Here is a 20,506-nt window from a genome sequence, read left to right on the forward strand (position 1 = left end):
CTACAATACTTTATTTCCTCCTTTCTAAAGTAAAATGGTATTTAATGATTACAGACTGAGAAATCCTAATCCGGAATCTAAGTTGGAACATCCTGAGTTGCCAGATTTGCATTAGAGATGCTCAACTATTGAGGCTGGTGTTAGTATTCCCAAATCCACAACACTCAGGAATCTGAAGTCCTCCCCAGTCAAGCATTAAGAAACACTGCCTGTGTTTGGTCACTCATCTCTCCATCTATCTGGAGTCTCCTCCTCCACCACCCCGCCCCCTAAGTCTCAGCTTCCTGCTGCACATTCTTTTAACAGTTCGTCCCAGGAGCCTCCAAGTCTGCTTGTTATTTTAAATTTAGTTAATCGCTGAGTTCCCAGAACCCTAATGGCTGTGTGGATTTTAAAATGTGTATTTAACAATGAACCCCCATGTCCCTACAGCTAACAACTCCCAGCTACTGAAACAAAATCAGTCTTCTCATAAATTGCCCTCGAAAAATACATTTGTGTCTAGATAGAAATGGAGAAGTTTCCCAGAGGGTTTTGAACTAATGGTCTGGTTAAAAAAAAAAAAGACTTTAAATGGGGTTGGGGTTGGTAAAGTGCTTGACTCAAGATAAACTGAGGCAAGCCTGACATCCCAGCACTGTGGAGGAAGAGACAGTCTAGAAGTATCAGTGAGCTCCAGGTTCACTGAGAGACTCTGTCCCCAAATTCAAGATGAAAAGCATTGATGAAGACAGTGCAGTGCATATTTGCCCCCAAACCTTCATATGCTCATGTACAGACATGAACATGTATACCCCAAAAGGTTAAAGAAACAAAAATAGTATAAAGGTATCCCCAAATCTCATAATGTGCCGTCAAAATGTTGGAGCCAGTGTCTACAGCAATGCTGATGTTTAGGCTCATGTTTTAAAGCACAGCTGTTAAGCCTTTGTCAGGTGTCTTTAAAGCCGAATCAGAGTCCTGGCTCAGAGACCTACGATAGAACCATTTTTTTTTGTTGTTGTTGTTGTTGGCTTTTGGGACTCTATTCCTCATATTGGGTTGCCTTTCCCAACATTAATACATGGGATGTGTTTAGTCTTTCTGCAATTTGATATGCTATGTTTTGTGGGTATCCATGGGAGACTTGACTTTTCCTGAACAGAATCTGAGGAGGAGTGGATGGGAGGTGAGACAAAGGGGAGCTGGGGAGGTAATGGGGGGAGTGGAGCGAGGGGAAACTGTTATCAGGATATAAAATAAATAATTTAATTAAAAAAAAAACCAATCAGACCAGCTCCTACCTTGCCTCCATGTTCCCACTCTTACTAGCTCTTCCTAACCCTGGCAACATGTTTAGTTACTCTCTCTGGGTCAAGGTAGTTTCGTTTGTTAAGTACAAGTGTGAGGGATTGTTCTGATTGTTCTGCTGGTCAGGAAGCAACACAGAAATAGACTACAGGGGCTTGGTAGGGGGGCTGTCCACCATGCTGAAGATGCAAATTCCTCTCATCTCAGGAACCTAACAAAAGCATCAAAAGGAAGCCAAGAAGACCCTTCTACAATCTATGGTAGTCTACTTCATGAAGCAGAAAACTTTCATGGGGAAAAGTCAAACTTGATTAACTAAATTTTGGACACAAGGGCACCTTGAAACAGCCTGTTACCTACACACACTAACTATGGATGTGATGCCCAGGGCTAGCAGTTTCCCCTGAGAGGGGATGAGCAGAGACCTGTGAATGACTTGAAACTCATTCATCTCCCCCAACCCCCAATTTTACTTGCGCTTTGTCTTCTCTGTATTTGGGAGGAAGCAACTTCAAAAGGCATTAGCCTTGTGTTACAGAGAAATCCAAGCCAGTGCTCTAAACAGACCTCACACTGTAGCATAACTGTAAACATGGGGAGGTTGGTACAAACGCTCAATTTTGAAGTTCAAGTTTTAGGTCTACTGTGTATTTGTGCAGGATGTATCACATGTTTTAATATTCTCTTCAAACGCACTTTTCTCAGAGTGCATTTTCACGTAGAAATGTTTATTTCACTGAATGTGAGAACAGTTAAAAAGTCTAATTGCTTCCCCCAAATTATCATTTTCACTTGCATATTTTAAACATCCAATGCCTGCTTCTGTGTGCTGTAGATGATACTTAAAAGCAATAATGAGGCTGTAGAAATGGCCCAGTGATTAAAAGCACTTGCTGTTCTTACAGAGAACCTGGTTAGTTTGAATCACAGCGCCCATATGATGACTCAAAATCATCTAAAGAACTTCAGTTCCAGGGGATCTGGTGCCATCTTCTGGCCTCCATATTCTCCTGCACCATGTAGTACACAAACTCATGTGGCAAACACACATGCACATAAATAAAAGTTTTTTTAAAGTTTTTTTTTTAAGTAGTGAGTCGTGTCCCAGCTGGAAATTTTTCAGACACATGAGAAAATTTTTAAGTGTTATTTCCAAGTGAGGGTGACAAGAGCGAAAAAAAATGGGAAAAAAAATATTATCCTCCTGCCCTGGGGTTACTTCAGGCCACTATGGATTCAGTGGGTGGGCCACCAATTCCTCAGGATGAGTTACTGGTTCTACTTTTATGTCATGGAGACACCCCAGGTACATGTCCTGTCTCAGATGCTGGCATGAAGATAAGACCAGATCTGGGGCTGAGCATGAAGTTGGTGGCTACTCATTGTATGTACATAGGGTGAAGACGACAGGAAGGAAACACATGCCTGCACTGTTGAATGTCAGCATTACTCTATTTCTCTTTCAGGTAGCCTTGCTGAAATTTCACCTGTACCCTCACCCTCGTCCTCGCCTCCTCAGGGGTCACCTGCCCGGAGTCCCGTTGGCAATGTCACTTCAGCACAGTTTCCAGAATCCCCTGAAATAACTGCCAAGCGGGGCCCTGGATCTCACAGGGCCTTAACTTACACCCAAAGTGCCCCTGACCTGTCCCCTCAGATCCTGCCTCCACCTGTCTTATGTAGCAGGTAAGAACTGTGTATCGGTAACAGAAGAACAGGATAGTATGATGTTATGTTTGAGGCTATAATAGCAATTCAGATTTTCCATGGCTCTCTATAAATAGAAACCTCATTTTCCATTCAGTCTGACCAGAGCTTTGGAGAGAGTGCAAAATAATTAGCTGTATATATTTGGTTATATATACTGTTGGGTGATGGATAAAAATGTGTGTTTTGTAGGCTGGGGACGTGGTTCAAGGCTTAAGAGTGCTTGCTACACTTACAGAGAACCTTAGTTGGGTCCTAGCACCCACATCAGATGGCTGACAACCACCTGTAACCCTACCTCTTGGGGATCTGATGCCTTCTTCTGCCTTTCAGGGTTACCTGCATTCATGTGAACATACCACATACAGACACATACATGTAGATAAACTTGAAAGTTTAAAATTTTGAAATAAAAATAATAAAATATATTATTTAAATTTTCATCAAGAAATTTGATGTAATTGATTGTTTTATTGGAATGTTTTTACATGTTATCCTGTGACTATTTTATACTGATTTTTAAGACATTTTACCTGAAACTTAAGTATTTAATTTTAACTCTTCCAAAATGAACTAATAACACATAATACATTATGGCTTGACTCAAATGGTTCCCTGAATGAAATTAGACAAAGAATCTCTTCTTACATCACAATGAAGAAGAATTATACACTGATCCTAGGGATGCAAGCTTATAACCCTAGCGCTCAGAAGGATAGCTGGGAGTTCAGAGACAGCTTGAACTACACAGTGAGTTTGAATCCAGCCTGGGTTATAACCTAGAAAACCATTTCTCATAAATAAAGGAAAGAGGGAAAGAAGGAAGGGAGGGAAACTGATTTACCAAGTATTATCAATGGATGATTAAGAAGACCTTAATGTGTTTTTCTTTACCATCATTATGCATAAAGAGGAAACACCTCCAATTACTGATAAAACATATTTTTGTTGTTGTCCAGCAATATCTTTTTTTGGATAGTTGACGTTAAAGTGTTAAAACTTTTTTTTAAGGTTTTACTTATTTTTATGTATATGCATATTTTGCCTGTGTATATCTGTATCCTAGGAGGACAGAGGACGTGACAGATTGGCTGAGACTGTAGTTACAGATAGTTGTGAGCTACCATGTGGGTGCTGGAAATCAGACCCAGGTCCTCTGGGAGAACAGCTAGCACTCTTAAGCATTGGGCCATTTCTCCATTCCCTAGTAGTAAGTATTTTTTTAAGTAGAAAAGGGCAAGTGTTTTAAGCACAATCCTGAGAATGCCTTAAAAAATGTTATTGTCTTCAGTTAATGAAGATGACTATTTGAATGTATTAGCAGCACAAAGCTTTCTTGTGTCTCATTTTTATTAGCATACTCTCTTTAATAACTAACAGCTGATACTAAGCTTCACAGGTTTCATTTGCTTGTAGCTTGTCTGTAAACCCCATATATTATCACTGTGGAAGGATACTTGAGATCAAGAAAGAATGGTCTATTTCTACTTACAGCTTTAGTGGATTCATTCAGTGGTGGATTCTTGACCCTGTTGTTTAGGGGCTTGTGGCAAAGCAGAATCCCAGGGCAGGAACTGTCCAACTGAGGACACTTTGTTGTTGAAGAAAGTGAAGGCAGAGAGAAGAGAGATTGTGGGGCCTGATATCCATTTGAACCCCCCTCATGGCCTATGTTCTTCCCCATAAGGCCCAGCTTTTAAAGGATTCCCTCAGCTCTAGAAAACACCACAGCCTACTGAGCAAGACTTGAACACATAACACCTAGGGATTGCTCCTTGTCAAAACTTGACTGCCCTAAGATAAATAAACATAGTTTATTTTAACATCTTTATGTCTACTTCTTTTCTCTCTATAACTGTGTTTATGTAGGAAAAAAATACCCAACCTTGATTGTTGGTGAAGATCAGAGTAAAATTCTATCCTAGTACTAAAGCTTTCTCCATGCCAGTGTTCTAACTAAAAATGAGTTCTGTTGGCTTTCCATCCACACGGTCTTCTTCCCAGTGCTGTTGTGCAGTCAGAGACCAAGACATGCTGCTTCACACTCACTGTGCCAGAAGCTTTGAGGAGCTCTTGGTCTGTTTCATGTCTGAGAGTTCTCTGAGTTCACTGGACCCCCATCACCAATTCCCTTAGGTTAACACCCTGTCATTGTTCAGGCATCTGACATTCAACAGGCTTGCTGAGGGAAGCATTGTTCTTTGTTCTGTACCCTGAGCCAGGATAAAGTCCAGCAGAGTGATTTGGGTTAAGAACATCTGCTTCTAGCTTCTCCAAGGGGTTCTCCCTCCCTCAAGACTTGTGAGAAATAATCATCTGAAAGAAAAGCATGGGGTGTTCAGGAAAGCTCTACAACTTGCCCTGCTTCACCCCACAAAGATCATCTTGGTTGTTTTTAGAGGGAAGAATGTCACAGAGTTTTAATAATGAGAGTGAAGAAAAAACCCGAGGGGATTTCTCTGTCTCCTTGTTCAGTGATGTTTAGAAATCCAGTAGTGTGCATTTTATTTGTTTGGGCTTTATAAATCTATAATTCAAACCAGGTTTTATAATCCCTTTAAGGCAGCCACCCATGTAGTCACAGAATGCTCCAGAAACACACGACTAACTATTGTGGTTTCCCTTACTGAACTCGAAAGACTTGGCATTGAACCCTAGTCTCTTGGCCATTGTAATGCCTTTGCAACAAGATGGGATTTTTTTGTTTTGGGTTTTTTATTTTTTGGACAGGAACTACTTTATTTGAACTAGTAACTTAAAGAGTCCTCTTAGGTATTGTCAGGCAATGAAAACCCTTCACATTGATAAGCTTTCACACAAGATTGGGGTCATAAGTTAGCATGCATTTTTTATTTCTTTTCTTCTTTTCTTTTGATAAACTAAGGAAAAGTGATGGATTTTCCTCATTAAAATAAATCCCATATAATGCTTTTCTGTTTATATTTCAGGGTTGAAAAATTAATTTACTTGGTATGATGATATACTGTAGCTCAGAAATATTTTACTGTGTGTACAGTTGAGAAAATGATGAAACATTTAGAAATTCAACATTAGATATTAATTTCATCCCCCTTTATTCTGGGTCATTGTGTTAAGTCACCATGAGACAAAAATGTTCTCCTGAGATTTTTTTATATTATGCAGAAGACCCCAGACACAAAATAGAAGATTAAAATGTAATCATAAAGTAGTCAAACAAAATAATAAAGCAGGGGCTAGTTGGGGTCTCAGGAGAGTTTGTGGGATTACCTTTTGACTTGAAAAATAGTCAAGTTGTTGAGAAAGCATACAGATACTCCTTTATACCCACCTCTACATGGTATATTCACTTCATTCACTTCTCTGCCAACTTCCACCACCTTGGTTGTTCACAGATTGCATTGACTCAGTTTTTGTTCAAACAACAGTGTTTATAGTCATTCACCTTTTCCCACAATGTCCCCCACCTTTTCCCACAATGTCCCCCTCCTTTGTTCATTTCCTTAAGGCCTTAAAGGATGACTGAAAATACTTTGGAAAAATTTATTTTGGGAAAAAAATAAAATAAATATCCAACATTCTATTTAAATGTTTGCTGTCTTTTATTAAAAATATGATTAGAAATTGAGTATCCTGACTCCAAGAAATGAATGGAACAATGAGGCTCTAAAAGTGTCCCATTGGGGAAGATAATCATAGCCAGACATGTGCCAGAACCTTCAGCATTACTTCACAGATCGATGGCAGTTATTTCAGTATTTTTCCAAATAATATAACAACTTTGCAGCATTTCAGTGTAAATATGTGGACCGAGGAGAAGGAAGAGGAGAGTAAAATGAAGTTTATAATGCTTTTGCTGATAGCTCACTCACCAAAAAAAGACCACCTACCAGCAACTGTCTGTAATACAAAGTGGGTTCTCACTAGACACAAAAGTAGAAGGCTATGAAATGTTATTGTATTTGTTGTGGTGGTTTTGATATGAAACATGGGGGCTCCTGGAAAATAGCTAGAGCTAGATGACCCTGACTTAATCAATGGTTGGGAGATGTTTGAAGCATGGTATGGGAGCCTCATTAGATATAGAAGCCAGTCTCTAGGGTTGTGCTTTAAAGAGTGTTCCTTAATTCTGGCCCCTCCCTGGCTCTCTCTTGCCTTCTGTGAGCCATGATGTAAGACACACTTTGTCACTGCCCTCATATGTTGTCTCAGTTCTGCTTCAAACCAGTGGAGATCCTGAGGGTGGATGGACATCCCTAAACTGTGAGCCAGCATAAGTCTTTTTCCCCTGAAGTGCTTGTCTAGGGGTTTTGGTACAGCAGTGAAAGACAAAGACAGGGAGTGGATGATGTTTGTGAGATACTATGTGCATAAAAGTGTTTTACAACATACAGAGGTACTGATTTTTTTCTCTACATTTCTCAGCTGTGGCAGACCTTATTCACAAGGGAATCCTCCTGATGGACCCTCAGAGAGAAGTGGCCCAGCCATTCAGAAACGAAACAGAGCAGGTAATACACATTTTAGATTCTGTTGCTCAAATTCAAGTAATTTTATTTTATATTTTCTCCTGACCAAAACTGTAACTTGAATTCCTGGCTTTTTCTTTTCAAATTTGTAAATTTTCACATTTTTGATTTTTGAAATGTGTATATGTGTGTTTTGTGTCTCTGTGTCTCTCTGTGTGTGTGTGTGTGTGTATGTGTGTGTGTTTATACACATGAGTGTAGTACCCATGTAGGCCAGAATTGGGCATCAGATTCTTGTAGCTAGAGTTGAGTTATGGGTGATTGTGAGCCTCTTGGTATGGGTGCTAGAAACTGAACTTCCTTTACAATAGCAGCAAATGTTCTTAACCACTGAACCATCTCTCCAGCTAATTTAAATTAAATATAAAACTTAAAAAGACCAATAAGGAAATAAAAATCATCCTCAACCCACTATCTAAATTTAACTCATAGAAATGTTTCAACATGGACTCTCCCCATCATTTCTGAACTTTTCACAAAAAAATGTACATTATTTTAAAATCAGATCCCCCATTGTGTAATGTATTGATAACACTGTATGTTACATGAAATGCTGTACATAAATGTTGGCTCATTTTGATTCCTTGTCCATTATAGGGCTGCCTGTTCTAGCAATGTTCATGAGATCATAAGTCCAAATGCTAAGATATAACTGACTGTACCACTGTTCATGATATTATGGTTTTCCTTGAGGCAATATCTTGAAGTTAAGAGCATAGGTGCTGTAACCTGGACCATCCCTCCTTCTGTTCTCCACTCATGTGTCATCTAAATTTTTGCACCTTAGTTCCTGCACTTGCAAAGTGGCAGAGCGACAATAGTCCCCACAGCATAAGATCACTGCAAAGATCAAGTAAACCATGTAAGGGGGGTGAAGAGATGATTTGGAAGTTTTGGGCATAGATTGCCCTTCCAGAGGTCTTGATCGTGATTCCCAGCACCCACATCTGGTGACTCAACAGTCATGTGTAACTTTTAGCTCTAGGAATATGATACTCTCTTGTGGCCTCTTTGGGCGCCACACATGTTGAGCTCACAGAATCATTTATTCATTTATTTATCATTGGAATATGGGGTCACTGTAGTAGTTACTGCTGGTGATGTTACTGTGATAATTATTCCTGTTGACATAGCTCAATGGCTCACTTTGACTGTGCTGAGAGCACACAATGTCGAAAATGAAACATCTATGAAGTGTTAACTTTCAGATCATGGCACCACCACGAATCATTGTATGTCCCCATCAACATTTCTTGGTAGATACCCTCAAATAAAATTTGTTGACATTTTTTTTCTATGAAAATCTAATATAGCAATATGCAAAGGTCCAGGAGAAGTCAAAGGAAAGATACCTGTGTGGTTACTGTGCAGCTTATTGAAGACTTAGAATGTTTTGTTAAGTCTCCCAGTGCAGACAGAATGGGAATCTGAACAGGCCACCTTCCTGGGCTCTCAAATGCCACAATCCTACAGGGCACAGGCCACCTTCCTGGACTCTCATAGTACTGTGTTCTCCACTGCAGCTTCTCCCTTTGCTCCATAGACAGGAGCTGCAAATATCAGCTATGTTTTTATTCTGTCCTTTGTTCCTAAATTTATGTGGCAAGCAATTACGTTAGAAAGATGGAAGAAAAGAGGATCCTGGGATAATGTTACAAATGCCTCATTCTTCCTGAAGACTGTAGAAGCATAATCTTTAGACACTTGTGTTTTCTGGTTGAATTTTCATCTAACAATTTCTGACTGGAAGGAGAGATAGTAAAGGAGAGAAAAGAAGGAGAAAGCCCAGACTCCCAAGGACCTGGGCCATATACATAAGATCTGTCCACTCTCAAGTATGAGCCATTGCTTCATGTTCTGCAGGCCACTCACTCCTGGGTGTGTCAGCAGCATCATTCCCATGACACAAGTTCTTAATTACCGTGTAGTCAACTGTTCTCTGACTTAGTGAAGTGGAAGAATAGAGGAAACAGAAATTTAAACCCAATTAGGGGATGTAGCTCAGTGGTAGAGTTCTTGATGTTATTGTGTAAAGTTCCTGCTTTGATCCCAGGATCAAAGACTACCAGAAAGAAAGAAAGAAAGAAAGAAAGAAAGAAAGAAAGAAAGAAAGGAAAATAAAGAAGAAAAGGAGGCAACAGAAGAAAGATAAAGGAGGAAAGATATAAACTTATAGAATTAATGCAAACAATTGATCTGAAAGTTACTATTGAGAGATCACTGACTGTCACATAAGTCACATATCTTAATTCCCATCTATTCAATAGGATTATAAATGTATTTGGGGGACTGAAGAGATTGTACAAAAGATAGGAATATATATTACTCTCCCAGAAAACCTGAGTTATGTTCCCAGAACCCATGTTGGGTAGTTTGCAGGCAGCTGCCTATAACTCTAGTTCCAAGGAATCTAACACCTTCATCTGGTATCCATGGGCATATAAATCATGCACACACAGACATGCTGCATACACATAGTCAAAACTAAAATAAACCTTGAAACTATATTTTCCCTCCCTTTTATTCTATGTTTTTGATGTATAAATCCATGAAAGCAGTCTCCCTAAATATTTCATCATATGCTGATGTGGTCCAGGAGGATTTACTTCCTTGTGTCCCCTTCCCCATTCACAGGACTCTTATAACAGGCTCTTCTCTTTCCATTGCAGATGACACTTCCCAAGTTACCTCTGATTATGAGACCAATAACAACAGTGACAGCAGTGACATTTTGCAAAATGAAGAGGAGGTCGAATGCCAGAGAGAGCCACCGAGGAAAGCATCGGCTTGTGGCACCTATACTTCCCAGACCATGATCTTTCTGGTAGCCCCACATCACTAAACTCATTCATTTCCATGAGAATTTGCTTCTGTTGCAGATACTGACTTAGAGAGAGATTCTGTTGTCATTAGATTTATATAGTTACATCAGTTTGGATCCATATGTCTATAGCCTTCAGGTGTATTGTTATAATCTTCCTCTCTCTGAGAATATTGTTTTCTTCATGATTCTCTGATTTGGTAGTGAAATGTATAAATGTTATGTATAACTTACTCCCTAACTCAGTTGGTAGAGGCTTTGACTCTTAATCTCAGGGGCATGAGTTCATGCCTCTCATTTAGTGCCATTTGTAACTGGAGGTTTCTCTCCCACCTACCAGTTCCCAAATATCTACTCAGAGGCTTAATATTAATTACAAACTTTTTGACCTATTAGTTCAGGCTTAATATTAACTAGCTCTTACAATTTAAATTAACCCATTCTTTTAGTTTATATTTTACCATGAGGCTTGTGGATTGCTATCTCACATCTTCCTTCTCCGGTGGCTGCTGGTATCTCCCCAACTCTGCTTTCTTTCTCTCATCTCTCTGCTTGGATTTTTCTACCTGGCTCTATTCTGCCTGGCTATTGGCCAAAACAGATTTTTTATTAACCAATGGTAATAAGATATATTCACAGCATGTAGAAGGACATCCCACATCATCTCTGTATGTCAGTCTGCATGTGGTATGTGGTGTGAGTGTGTGTGTATGTGTGTGTCTATAAGTGCACATGCAGGAAAGTACACATGGTAAGCCCAGACAACAACCTTAGATGTCTTTATTCAAGTTCCATCTGCTTTATTTTGAGACAGGTCTCTCATTGGTTTGGAGCTCAACAAGTGGGCTTGGATGGATGGCCAGTGAGCCCTAGGGACCACCTTTCTCTATGTCCCCAGTTTTGACATCACAAATGACCTCCATCAATCACACTGAGTTTTTTTTAAAGTAGATTTTATGGATAAAACTCATTTTCCATGCTTGCATAGCAAGATTTTTACTGACAAAACTATCTCTCCAGTCCAAAGTATTCATCTTTACATATAAATAAAAAAATGCAGTAGAAAACCATGAACAAATACAAGAAAAATTAATAAACTAATAATATTACATGATAATATAATATCTAATAGTTTATAAAGAGAAATTGATTGGTTGACTAATTTTTCCTAAGGAATCTTATGTTTTATCTTTGATATCCCCTTGATTAGAAAGTGAACAAGTATTGTTTTTCTTGTTGTATTCGATCAGGTTTGTACTGATTCTAAAAGTTCCTTTGATGGTGACTTATCTTGTATAAAGACACTCATTGGTGTACATTTGAATGAGGTTAAGCATGGCTATCAAGGGTAGGGAGTTGTTGACTTGTCTATAATCATTAGCTGCTGCCCTTAGCATTTTCTTTAATCATGTTTTGCTGTTTGTACATTCAAACTAGTTTTTAGTCAAATTTTTTCAATGTTTTATTCTCTTTACTTTATAAAATACTTGTGGTGGGAAAATGAGTGCCCTGATTTTGGACACTTAGCACACTGACTGCCTTTGCATTTACATAGAGCAAGTTGTTTAGTAGAGAGCAGATCTCAATGATAAAATTGCATTACTGAAAGATATACCAGTTGTCATTCTCCAGAAATAAAGCAGTTCAGAAACTGCTCAACTATAAATGCAATTAAACGGGAGGGGCAAAATCTTTGTCCACTGCATGCATTTCTGTTAAGGATCCAACATAAGTCAGGCTCGCATCTCAGACACGTTTACTAAAGTATAGAGAAAAGGAAGTTTAGAGATAGCATCAGAGTTTTCTGAGGTCCCCCAATCTTCATTAAAGTCTTGCAAATTGCTGCAAAAGTAGGAAAGCTAACATTGGAGAGAAATATCTGTTAGGCTGGGCTGTGTGTGAAAGAGGAACATGCAGGTAACAGGCTACATAAATGTCAGTGGAACTGTGTTCAGTACTGGCCTCTTTACTCTGGGCTCATGTTTTCTTCTTTCTTCTTCTTCTTCTTCTTCTTCTTCTTCTTCTTCTTCTTTTTCTTCTTTTTGTTTACTGATTTTAAGATTCATGGTCATTTATTTCTGAGAGCCACAGTTATTTATTGAATTTACTAACATGATGATTGTTTTAATAGAAAAGCTATATGTGGTTCAAACATCTTTATCTCTATTACAGGACAAACCAATTCTTGCTCCTGAACCCCTGGTCATGGATAACCTGGACTCAATTATGGATCAGTTAAACACCTGGAATTTTCCAATTTTTGATTTAGTGGAAAATATAGGAAGAAAATGTGGCCGTATTCTGAGCCAGGTAAGAAATTTATTTGAGCAGATGACATGAAACACAGAAGGAAACATTCAGTTTGTTGCTAATCTGTACATTCTCAACACTTGTGGGCAGGTGTGCAGAAAGAATTAAAATTTTATCATAGAACACGTGGTAAGTTTCATGGCTATGTGCTGACCAAAAACAACTGGAATTCCAATTAAGTGTTGCAGCCTACAGTTAAGATGTTATGTATTTTTTTAAACAAAGGAGACAGAGGCAGAAATAGATTAGCAAGATGGGCAAGTGACCTAAATTCATAGAATTGAGCCAAAGAGAAGCTGGCCTAGCCCCAGAAAGGAAACTCCGGTTTATGATGAATTGATCCCTATAATTATATCTTTCAACTATCATTTTAACTTCTGAGTATCACAGTGCTTAGGCTTCATCAAAAATAAGATACTATGTAGAAATATGTATCTCCCCCACTGGCATGTGAAACATTAGAATTTCATGTGTTTGAAACCATCTCTATCATTACCAGAAGAAATACAGACTGGTGGCCAGGGTGCATGAAAAATGTGTTAGTCTTGTCTTTGAAGAGACTCTCTCAAGGCTTCCCCATTAAAGTACTGGTTGTTTGGTGGAAGTGGAAAGGAAACATGGAAATTGGGTGCTTAAACATGTTTATTTTTTCAAAAATCGAAGCTAAGTGTCTTCTTCTTGACTCTCTAGGCAGCAGGTACACATATGGTGTACATGTATAAATGTAGCCAAGCACTTATACACATAACATTAAAGTAAATAACTAAAAATTATATTTATAATCCAAGGGTGATACTATGGTATATCAGTATATATTTAAAATATGCATATGAGTAAATATCACAGCACCCTTGAAAAGTGTTGACTATGGTAAATTTGAGGTCACCCTTGGCTATGTGAATCTCTACCTCAAAAGTGGCAAAGCAACACACATCCAAAATGGTTTCAGTGGGATCAAGGGCCACTAATAACTTTTCTGCCAAATACTAGAAACCTGTGGAACACTGGTTCTTCTTTATCCCCAAGACTGGCCGTCCTCATCTGCTCTGCAAGAGCCTGAATATGGAACATCTAGGGGAAGGACAGTCCACAGGATTTGCATGGAAAGCTGGTGCTTCTACTACTAGTGTTAAATACACAGGCCCAGAGAATGTTTCTGGTCTCCAAGAAAAGACCCTTTCCCTAAAGGAATTATCAATCAAGAAATCTGTTTCAAACTAATGATGGATCAACTAGATGATGAACTGTGAAGCAGAAGTAATTACCATCTGTATAATATGTCATTGTCCCTCTGCTAGACTTTATTCTGGCCTTGACCATGATACAGTGGCAGGCAGCCATGTTTGTTAGGAGTTGAGAGTTCCATTCATCTCTTCCCGAGTTCTTAGTGCCAAACTGTCTGAAAAGCTCACTGACGCTAGCAAGTTCAAGGCAGTCACTGTATTCCGTTGCCTTCCTGTCAAAATTTGTTTCTCCTCCTAAGAGTGCTTGAATCCAATTGCAACATGTACACTGAGAGTGAGGCTGTTTTGGAACAAGGCATATAATGTATCCTGCTACAAAATATAGCTGTGGTCCAGGGAATACCTTTCATTCCTTTCTACTGGAGATCCTGTGCAGTCTATGTAAGGAGAATGAGAAAATTACCACATACTGTAGCCCTTGAAGCATGTTACAGGTTTACTGTAGACTCTCTTTTTTCTCTTTTCTCCTTGAGACAGTGTCACACTCTAGCACAGGTTGACCTACGAGAAACTCCCTTTGTAGCTCCAGATAGCCAAAACTCCTGACAATCTTCTTACTTTGGCCTCAGAGTTACGGGTTTTAGATTCCAAACACCATACCTGCTTGCTTGTCTCTAATCTCCACAGTAATTTGGTATAGGTTTTTGGTGGTGGTGGTAGAGGCAGTGGTTGGTTAACTGATTTACTCTTTTTGTTGTTTTGTTTTCTTTTTTTATTAGACAAGGGCTTATTATATAATACAGGCTGGTGTCAAGCATGCTATTTCACCAAAGATCACATAGAACTCTTGATCCTCCTGTCTCCAATTCCTAAGGGCTGGAATTACAAGCCTATGTCACCACACCACTTTGGTTTACAAGTTTTATTTGTTTGTTTGTTTTATTCTCAGTGTTACAGAAGATGCTAAGGCTTGGAAGAATATACTTTTTCCCCCTTTCTGTCTCTAGAATCTTTTGTGAGATTAGCCTTTTTAGAAGTCCATGTTCTTTATATTCAGCTACATCCCAGCAACCCATAAAACACATTCACTCACAGCATCACCCAACCCTCCAATAGAAAGTGTGACCACAGGTCAAAGTGACCTTGATGGCTTACCTTTTCAGCACGGTGACAATATAGCAAATACTCCTACTAATTCCTCGTGTCCCTTGATAGTCTCAGAGGTAGGTGTATGAGTGACCTTTTTTATTGGCGTCTTGCTAGCGGTTGAATCTGCTTTGCGAAGCTTGGACTCTACCCATGAACAACATTCTCAGCTATGTCCCATCTGTTTATGAATCATGGATACTAGTAGATTTTTTAGACTGTTTAGGGTATTTAATAGATTTAAAGGTCACCTACATATCTTTTCTATGTCCATGTACATGCCATCCAACAAGATATGCTTTTTGTATCTCTCTCTGTTAGTATTTACCTTACTCCATGGATCTTTCTGAGATTCTGCCTTTGAGTTTAGGAATCACAAAGTTCTTATTATGGAAAAGTTTCCATGACTTCCACAACACTTTTAGTGAGGTGTTAGGACAACTGAAATTAATTAGTATGGCCCAAACAAAAATCAATTAGCATGGGCTGATCAAGAATCACCTTTTGTCTGAGACTTCACAGGGCCAAGTCTCACTTCAAGCAGGTTTTTGAAGAGCTATATGTGTGGTGGCCACAGCTTCTAGCCTTGTTGAACTCTTTGCTTCTAAATGTTTTACATGTTTATTTTATTTTTAGCAAAAAGTCAATTTGTTTATCTTATTTATGCATATTATTACTTTTCTTGCATGTATGTCTGTGTCCTACATGCATGCCTGGTGCCTGTGGAGGCCAGAAGAGGGCCTTAGGTTTCCTGGAATTGGAGTTTCAGATGGTTGTGAAATACCATGGACACTAGAAGTTGATCCTTGGTCCTCTGCAAGGACATTCAGTTCTTTTAACCACTGAGCCTTCTCTCCAGCCTTTAGATTTTTTAAAATATATTTACCTTTTTAGTGAACACAGTTTGTGCAGTTCATGATCCTTTCTTCATGAATTTGGAATGATGGTATGTGTGAAATACTAGGTGGTTAATTTTGATAGATTGATATCAATGTCCTCTTGTAAAATCTGACTCTAAAGTAGCCTACTGTAGTCTTAACCCTTAATTCCTCTTGGAAAGGTTTTAAGCTTTATGGTAAGGCTCTAGGCATGGTGCCTTTTATCCTAGGACTTGGGAGACAAAGGTAGGTTGATTTCTTTGAGTTGGAGGCCAGCCTGACCTAATATTGAGTTCCAGGCTAGCCAGGGCTACATTGTGAGACCCTATTTTATATATACATTTGAAACTCTAAGGAAGTGACGTTCTAATCACTTTGATTTCAAAATTGTGGTTGTGGGGTTTGTAGCAGTTATGACTGCAAACTCTAAAACTGACATGCACAGTTTGTATTCTGGCTTTTCCATACTAACTGGGTGATCTTCTGCAAATTGTTCAACTTCTCTGTTTTTAGCATCTCTTGCTATCAGATATTGGGAATTCATAGTACCAATCTCAAAAGGTACTCTGAGAACTATCTATAAATAATTAGTATGTGCTGATTGATCAGGGTGCACGTCTCACTTGCTGCTGTGTGTATCTGCACCACTGCCATTGTTACTGGAACTATTGTTGATGCAACATGCACTGTCAACTCTCACAGAGCTTATATGTAAGAACTCAAATATTGGCTAAAACAATGATAATGAGCGTAATAGGAAGAATTCTTGTGTCTAACATTGAACTCAAAGCCATAACAAGTTTCTAGTCATATCCTTCCATGTGCTGGGATTGCAGTTGGCAGTTGCCTGGCTTAGCATGTGTGTTCATTCATCTTCCAATTTAAGATCCCAGTTCATGGTTCTTAGTTATACTGTGTTTTTTTTTCTTGTTTTCCTGGATGTCTGTGGGATTTATGTGCAATAATTATCTTAAATACAGATGGCATAGTCCCAGTGGTGAGGAAGTCCACAATCTCAGTACATGGAAGTCTTCAGTGTGTTTAATATTCCCAATAGGAGTATCTCTACTGGGAGCACATCAGTGTGGTTGATGTTGTACAATCTGACCTTTCACCATTTCTAGCATCACGAGTGATGTCTTACAAGATCTTGTTTTCTCCTTTTCCAGGTATCATACAGACTGTTTGAAGACATGGGCCTTTTTGAGGCCTTTAAAATCCCGGTTAGGGAATTTATGAATTACTTTCATGCTTTGGAGATCGGATACAGGGACATTCCTTGTGAGTATATGTAAGCTAAGCCAATGCTTGCTCTTCAGACCTGCAGAGAGCGGTGGGAGGTCCAGTCGTTAGCTAATCTATGTGACCTCATTGTATATCAGTGGCTGCTGTTAGAAACCTGTCTCCTTCTCTGCACACTGTGTATGACCCTGGAGCCTCACCCACCTTTTCTAGCCTCATTTCGTGATCTTGAAAATAGGGTCATGAGATCTGCTTCACAAGAATGTCAGGGCAAAATGGGCTGATACTTCTTCAAAGGTTAGAATATGTGCCTTGTATATCTCTCATAGTTGTTTGAGGTAGGACTCAATATTTAATTTAAATTTATCCTCATTAAATAATCACCTGCTTTCATTGAGTGAATTTAAACTCTTATCAAGTATCTAGTTAGTTCAATAACTGAAACAAGGACATTGGATGCTTTCTCAAGATGAGATATATCTGGTAGTTGTTCAGAAAGGGATAGAAGGAGGTGGCTGAGTTAATAGTGTAGAAAAGAAGAAACATACAAAAATAGTGATGGGGAAGTTGTAAAAAAATAAACCCCAAGATGAGAGCCCTGTCAAGAATTTCAGTTTTTATTATTTATAAAAATTATAATAATGAAGACAGAATGCAAACGAGAGGCTAAACGTTCCTCTCAAATCCACATAATCACTGCACATAAACATGATTGCTATACAATACTATAGAATGTACGAAGCTGAAGAACATGTCCAAAGACCCAACTAAAGGAGCTCTGGAGGTGCATAGCATCCATATGGTATTTCAAATGAAGAGTCCTATTTAATCTGGTAATTTGAATATGTCTTAGGGATGTGCTCTTTGTAGACTCTGGCAGCATGTAAAATTGGATGTGTCTCATTTCAAACATGATTTCCCTTTTAAGTTTGCTTTTATACATTTTGAACTTCAAAAGCCCATAACTTTTGCAGTTATCAAGATTTGAAATGAAGGGCTGGGGTGTAGCCCCATTGGTAAGGTACTTTCCTGGCAAGTAGGGAGTCAGGTGGCACGGGTCTATAATTTCAGCACTCAGAATGCTGAGGCAGAAGGATCAGCAATCCAAGGTTATCCAGGACCACATAGTGAGTTTAAAACAATCTTGAACTGTAGGGAGAGACCCCTGTCTTAAAAGCAAAAACAGAAAAGAAATTGAAATTAAATTTTAAAAATGCTTATATGTGGACACAAATAATTGGCAAGAATCTCTGAAAAGGTTGAACGTGCTCGCCTAGTGAGCATGCTGTCATTAAGATACTCACATGAAGAGGCATAGGACATACTATGGCAGGAAGAAAGGAAGAATACAGGCTGCCACTGAGATGGGCTGAGGAATACAAGATCAAGAAATCAAAATCAGTCAGTTGGCTTTGGGGAAGAGGTGGTTAATGATACTGGGTCCTTTGGGAAAGTCTGGCCAATGAAGCCTGTGGAAGTTGGAAGAGAGAGATGCAAAGGGGGTCGTTGCAGGGGAATCTGGCAATATGCCTGGCTTCCTTTAATGTGACTTTCCCAGGGCTCAGCCTGGTCAAATGCCAACAAGTGACATAAATGTTAGTGATTTCACAAGGATTAAGGAGTTACATAAATAAACATTTTTCAGAAAGGAAGCCACAGGGAAGCAAAAATACAGTAAGGCCCTAGACAGTATTTACAAATTACTGTTTTATTCACAAATGTATTTTAATTTTTGATCAGCAGGCTTTATTGACTTCATTTAGATGCTACACTGGATAGAAATAGTGTGATGTGTGGCCATGCTGCTTTGCGATGATCTAGAACACATTGCTGTTTGTAGTGTCACATGAGAAGATGGGAAACACAGGGCCTGGTATCTGAGTATAAAAAGAAGCTTCCAGATTCTAAAGCTTGTTATTTTGTGTTTTCCCATTTTTAGATGAATAAATAATTTATTTTTGTAAGCTATTGAATGGTCCATCCATAGAATAATTTATATAATAAGGATACTTATAGGGCAAACAGGTTGGCTCCATGAATAAGGATGGTTACCATCAGAGCAGAGAACCCAAGATTGATCCCTTGAACCCAATGGTAGGAGGACAGAATTCATTTCCACAAGTTTTCCTCTAACCTCCAGGGTGTGCTTGTGTGTGTACACACACACACACACACACACACACACACAAAGAAATAATTAAAGCATTAAAATAAATAAACTCACTTGCACTATCCGAGGTCTCTTGGCTCCTTGCAATTCCATCTCCTGGGAAAGCTTTAGCTTGATTAGCATTGCTTCAAAATATGATGTCTTCTCGCTGTTGAGCTTAGGCACTTAGCTAATGTGGGCAAGCTATGAAAGCCTTGCTCCTCATAGTTTTAATCACCAATACAAATGTTCACTGGTCTGAATATTTTTGTATTGACACCCTGGATGAATTACATGTCTGGTGGCTTTCTGTAAGCAGATCCACAATTAACATAAAATAAAAAGCTCTGGACGGAGAGTGAAAACAGAATCAGATGAACCGTGACTTGCTACTTTATTCACACCTCAGAGATTAAGTCTTTAGTTAGAGTTTACCTGTAACACCATTCAGGGCAAAGGGGAGCATAAAACTCAACTGTCATTCATGTGAGTCTCAGTTCATCTAGATGCAGCTATAAAAACAAAGGGATGAAGGAAGGAATTTCATGAAGTGGCAGGTGATATAACAGTCTATATAGGCAACTTATTAGTAGAAGTGTGAAAAATATATGATTTCTTGGTGAAGATTGGTGTTGATGGGCACCTGCTAATTCCTAATGGTAAAGGAGGATACAAGGTATTCGATATTGCCACTGGTCCCTTAGGCTGAGCATCTTTGCTGTAAATAAGGAAGAAGATGCATTCATCCAAATGATCTTGATCCTCCAAACCATTCACCTGAGTACCTTAGGTCTTTCTTTCTATATCTCTATGCAGTTTTTCTTATACAGGAGCAAAGAAACAAATGTAAGCACGACATGTTGAGTTTCCTGAATACATAGGCTTCTGGAAAAATCAGACACTGACTTTTCCACTTTGCATATCTGCATGCACAATAAATGCTGTGTATGTGATTTCTTATTACTGTGGAAATGATAGAATTGGTGGAAGTATTTTCCAGAAGTACCTATACAGGGAAGTTTGGTATGCCTTTCTTGGATAAAGTGTGGCCACAGAAGTGTTTGTCCAGTAGATGGCACTCTTAATCCTTGGACCCGAGTTCACCAGCTGATGTGCGCTCACTCCTTTGCATCCTTACAGATCATAATAGAATCCATGCCACTGATGTTTTGCACGCTGTGTGGTATCTCACAACGCAGCCGATTCCTGGCCTCCCGAGCGTGATTGGTGATCATGGATCAGCAAGCGACTCGGGTGTGTATGAATTATGC

At 39.0% G+C, this 20,506-nt stretch overlaps 1 protein-coding gene across 2 annotated transcripts in view; it reads left to right on the forward strand.

Annotated features, from left to right (window-relative positions):
• Pde3a (phosphodiesterase 3A) overlaps positions 1 to 20,506 on the forward strand; it is a 296,863-nt gene that overhangs the window by 242,157 nt on the left and 34,200 nt on the right. For both annotated transcript variants that reach the window (XR_005973556.1, XM_041644061.1), the window contains exons 6-11: positions 2,757 to 2,976; positions 7,402 to 7,487; positions 10,175 to 10,329; positions 12,499 to 12,636; positions 17,014 to 17,125; positions 20,376 to 20,489. Coding sequence is in view for 1 of the 2 variants with exons in the window: in XM_041644061.1 (XP_041499995.1) it covers positions 2,757 to 2,976; positions 7,402 to 7,487; positions 10,175 to 10,329; positions 12,499 to 12,636; positions 17,014 to 17,125; positions 20,376 to 20,489 (825 nt within the window). In the remaining variant the exon portion in view is untranslated. The remainder of the gene's footprint in view (positions 1 to 2,756; positions 2,977 to 7,401; positions 7,488 to 10,174; positions 10,330 to 12,498; positions 12,637 to 17,013; positions 17,126 to 20,375; positions 20,490 to 20,506) is intronic.

Source organism: Microtus oregoni, unplaced genomic scaffold, assembly GCF_018167655.1.
Source record: "Microtus oregoni isolate MIOR12 unplaced genomic scaffold, Mior012 000002F_ref0000024, whole genome shotgun sequence".
Lineage (NCBI taxonomy): Eukaryota > Metazoa > Chordata > Mammalia > Rodentia > Cricetidae > Microtus > Microtus oregoni.